Source organism: Belonocnema kinseyi, chromosome 3, assembly GCF_010883055.1.
Source record: "Belonocnema kinseyi isolate 2016_QV_RU_SX_M_011 chromosome 3, B_treatae_v1, whole genome shotgun sequence".
Taxonomy (NCBI): Eukaryota; Metazoa; Arthropoda; class Insecta; order Hymenoptera; family Cynipidae; genus Belonocnema; species Belonocnema kinseyi.
Window position 1 is genome coordinate 9,468,963 of NC_046659.1, and position 4,665 is coordinate 9,473,627.

The 4,665-nt window shown below is 34.3% G+C and overlaps 1 protein-coding gene across 1 annotated transcript in view; it reads left to right on the forward strand.

The window, feature by feature from the left end:
- The first annotated feature begins 953 nt into the window (after positions 1–953).
- The window catches only part of LOC117169710 (pancreas transcription factor 1 subunit alpha-like), a 468,910-nt gene continuing 465,198 nt past the window's right edge, over positions 954–4,665 (forward strand). Inside the window, exon 1 of the mRNA XM_033356210.1 lies at positions 954–1,834. Coding sequence (XP_033212101.1) covers positions 1,557–1,834 — 278 coding nt within the window. The 5' untranslated portion in view covers positions 954–1,556. The remainder of the gene's footprint in view (positions 1,835–4,665) is intronic.

Here is a 4,665-nt window from a genome sequence, read left to right on the forward strand (position 1 = left end):
GAAGAGATTTTATTTAATAAATAGAAACGTACAGCTATTAAAAAAAATTATTAAAACAATTGATGGCTAAGACGAGAAATTTGGCCAAAAAATGTATATTGATTAAGCACACCCTATATATTTTTCGGTTCATGTTTTTTAACCTTTTCTAATGAGAGAAATAACAATTTAAAATAGAGTCCGACTTGAAATTGAAAAAAAGAAATCTGAACAACCGTAATAAATGTACATATGAAACTTCATCTACTGTCTTTTAATGGCGGTTCCAAATACTTCAGTTTTAAGATTTATTTAATAAATGTATATTAACTTATTGTTAAAATTGTTATAATTTCTAACAGTTTGGGAAACCACTATTCATTGTCAGACCGTAGTATTCATAATTCAGGCCTGTATGATCTTATCAATTGTTTTAATTGATTAAATATTATAATCTCAATCATTTTTTTAGAAATTACACTCCTAAAAATATATAAGTTTATGAATTTCTTTTATGGAAGCTTATATCATCTAGGTGTCGCCCTTTTAACTAAAGTCCAATACTGCAGTTTCTTCTCAGATCAATGAAAAGGCGGAACCGCTTCCTAGGCAACGGCGTACGCCTGGCTCTCCTAACACTCCATTGGACGAATCAGGTACAAGTTCATTTTCAACCCCTCCAGCATGGTTTCCAGGTCACCCTCAAATAATTGTCAGTAGAGTTAAACCACCTGAGTAATCATTACACTCTCTAACCGCGTTGGAAGGGAGAAACTCAATTACTTTTAGTTATATCGCGACATTTTTGATAATAAAAGAATCGCCTCTAGTTTAAAAATGAATGCAATATATTTTCGAGTCATAAAAATGGTGTTAGTTTAGAATACTAAAAAATAAACCTTAAATTAATATGGAAAAATAAATAACTGAGCACCGTAAAATGGAAAATGATTAAAATGATGGAACACTATGCAAATTTGGTAGGCACTTCTTTGGTAATTGTGTATGCATTTATGCCAACGCGAAGTGGAGAGTTGAGTAAAAAATCATTTAAGTTCAATTTATTTCTAAAATTGTTACGAAAAATCATGCAATGTGAAGAAATTAAATTGATCTGCTGTAATTTCAAGAATCTAACAACTGTTGATACAATCTGAGGCCGCACGTGCTGGACACGCGTACGTATTTAGAAGTATTTTTTCGGGACACGTGCGAAACACGTCGTCGATTTCCTGGGACGTTCTTCAATAAGAATGTATAACAGTTTCAAGCCTTTCATACAAATTAGATGAAAAAGCCTGAAAAATTAGCCCACTGAAATATTCGGTGTCAAATTCCTTATTAGGAAAATGAACATTGGTGTTAAACATAAAATTGCATATTATACTTCGTATTTTTTTCCAGTAATCACAACTAGTCATGTGTGAATATTAGTGATCTTCATGAACTTTAGACAAAATATGGAGAATTAATAATGAATTGCTGAAATCCTTGAATGCTTATAATGTGATGAAAACTGGATAACTGTTTCCTAACATGAATTAAACAAATAATAACCTAGTTCATCATCAATAAAAATGTGTGCGATGAATAATTTGGAATTTGAAATGATAAACCGTCAATACATCTACCAAACACATAGTTTTCTTGGAAATGCGGGGGTACCACCTTTACCTTCTCATTTCGGTGCCGCAACTACGACTACTCTACCCACGATCCCATCGCAAATACCGTCTCATACAACAGGAAGTACTGGAAGCACAAGCACAAGCGGAAGCGATCTTTACTTCTACGATGAAAATAGTAGCGAAAATGAGAGCATCTATAGCAGTGATCAAGAAAATCATACGAGAGAGTAAATATGTGCAATACATAACATTTTTCTTATTTGACTGCATGACAAAAGGACCTATTGAAAATCGTTTTCTAGTTTATTAATTATTTATTTTGAATCAGGTTATTCTTATTATAGTTTCACAGCAAACACATACAGGATATATATTTTTCCAAGATCTGCATAAAAATAGCGATTTTCCATGCCTATAGAGAAGATGCAAAATAGTTTATTTCAGAGCAATCGTGATAAAATAACTCTGACGCATGTGTTAAGACATAAAATGACGTTCTGACCTCATTTTATTTCTACTTAGATTTCTATTTCTTATAAATATTTCTTTGAACTACGACCACCTTACCTCAATATTCCTAAGTTAAGTGTCGTCTACTCTTACAGTCGCACTTTTTATATAGATGTAATAAAAAATATCGTGTGTACCATAGGATAAAGGTGATTTTATTCGTGTAGCTTAACGCTCCTTTATCAAAATAAAATTTGCGCGGATTCAAGTTTTACAACCAAACGGTTGAATACTTTTTATTAATGTTTTGCATACGTTATCTTTGAATGATGAGAGCTATTTTTAAGAAAAACTGTTTCTATTTTCCAGAATAATTGAAAAGCAAATTACAATAGCAGCTTTGCTCAGTGTTGCCTATGTGGAAAAATGTTCTGGCGCTGGCCCACTTTGATTTGGTTTTTCGCGGAGTGAAAGAAATTTTGCTTGAACTCTTGTGATGAGCTACAGCCTAAAGTTTGTGTGGAAATTGAAGTTAAAGCTATTGCGAAAACATTATTTTTGAAAAGTCGCGAAATTTTCAATAATTTTTAACCACAAATAGCAAATGTTTTTTATCAAAATCTGCCATAAATAATTTTCTAAACTTTCATTTCTTACGTATTTTTGTCCGCAGAAACCCGATTCTGAAATTAGATCAAAGCTTTAAAAATATCAAGAGGCGAATTTCGAGCTTTTATTTGAAAAAAGTGAAACTTTTGAAAAAATGTCATATTTCTACTACATAGTAAAGTTGCTACCGATGATAAAAATAATAAGGACGAGATCACAATGTTTTCGCAATAGCTTTAACTTCAATGTCAACCCCAACTTGTTGCTGTAGCCCATCACAGGAGTTCAAGCAAAATTTCTTTCTCTCTGCGAAAAACGAAATCTATGTGCGGCTTGGCGCAGACCAGACTGCCTGGTTTCCAGTGTTCGTGCAGACCAGACGGTTTGGTCTGGGCCTGTCCAAAAGTTCAAAGTTTTTTCTGGCTAGCCCCAGGCCAGACCATCTGGTCAGCCGCTAGGTATGGGCTGGTCAGTCTCGAGTTATTAACTGGCTAAAAGTTTGTGACACTTATCGACAAAAACTAGCAGTATGTGAGAAAGGTGAGAATCAACACATAACTGGTATTTTAATTTGTGATTCTAGTTGCTTCGAAAGAAGCTTAATTTTTTCAATGACTTGGAAAAAATCTTGTTTCACTATAAGCATTTTCAGTTTCAAAATGTTCATGTGAATTTCTTATTTTTATCATTTTAAATACCCTGTACCTTTTTCGATATATGCCCAAAAAAATTTGCGAATCAAACTAAATATTTTGTTGCTCTTTGCTCACTGATCAGCGCCAGCTCTGTGCTAAGCTAGACCTTCTAGAATTCAAGACTGAACTTACAATTCTTGTTCTTATTCAGCTGACTACCGCCAAACTTAAACCGGGTCACAGTTTGGCTCTGGGCCAAACTAGCGTCAGACCTGGGCTAGATCAGTTCTTTTAGAATAGATAAATCTAGACCTCGCTGAGATCTGTAACTACACTGCCAGGACATTCTTACACCCGTGTAGCTGTCTCTGAGTTTCGTTGCGTGGTATGCATGAGGCGTGACAAGCATAAAGCCTTTTTTCATAAACGAAAGACCCTTTTAGAGACAAATGAAAGAAGAAACGGTTGCAATAATTGAAATTAGGAAAATATGGCTAAATTAGATTTTAATTTCATAAATTATTTAATATCTACAATGAGAAAAAAGTACGAAGTAAATTGATGGAAAACGTTAAATGCTTTCAGTAATAAAGAAAATTTTAAAACACACAAAAAAGTATAAAAAATTTCAAACTGGACAGGAGATATTAACTGCTTTTTTACAATTTCTCCTTAAATTTCCTTGTCATGGTCTAATTAGTCTGTTGTTCTATGTTGTTTTTTAAGGGTGTTAGTTCAATCCAACTTTGAATTTTTTTTAGTAGGTACGGCACTGATTCCATATATATTTTTTCCAAAGGATTTGTAAACGAAAGAAAGAAAACTTGTCGAATATCTTGGGTTTTGCGAGATCTTCGGATCAATAAAATGTTAAAAAATAAAAAAAAATTGTTGAGGGAATGATTATTTTCTCGACAAATATGAATTTTGCGAAAGATAGAAACCAGCGGGTAGCAGACGGCAGCATTTAAACGATTAGAATTGTTTGCTAATTTATTTTTTTAATCACAATTCTGACATAATAGAAGAATTCTAGAGATTCACGGCTCTTCCAAAGGGCCAGGTCTTGAAGATGGTGTCCCCAAAATTTGCGAAATACGTTGCGAAATGGAGCGAAAAGCATAGAGAACTGACATGCCCTGTCTGTGTTTTTGTAACTTTATTTGTGATCAACCACCAGGCTAGCAGTTGCCTTCACTCTAGACCAGTGGTCGGCACGCTCTTGCCCTGGGCAGGGTAGCCTGCCCTGGCTGCCCTGTGATCTACTCTCAGGGCAGTACCTGCTAGCTTGGGCAGACCACCCCTTTCCTCAGGGGTCCTTTGTTAGAAAATGGGACAAAAATGTGAGATTAAAAAATTCGTAA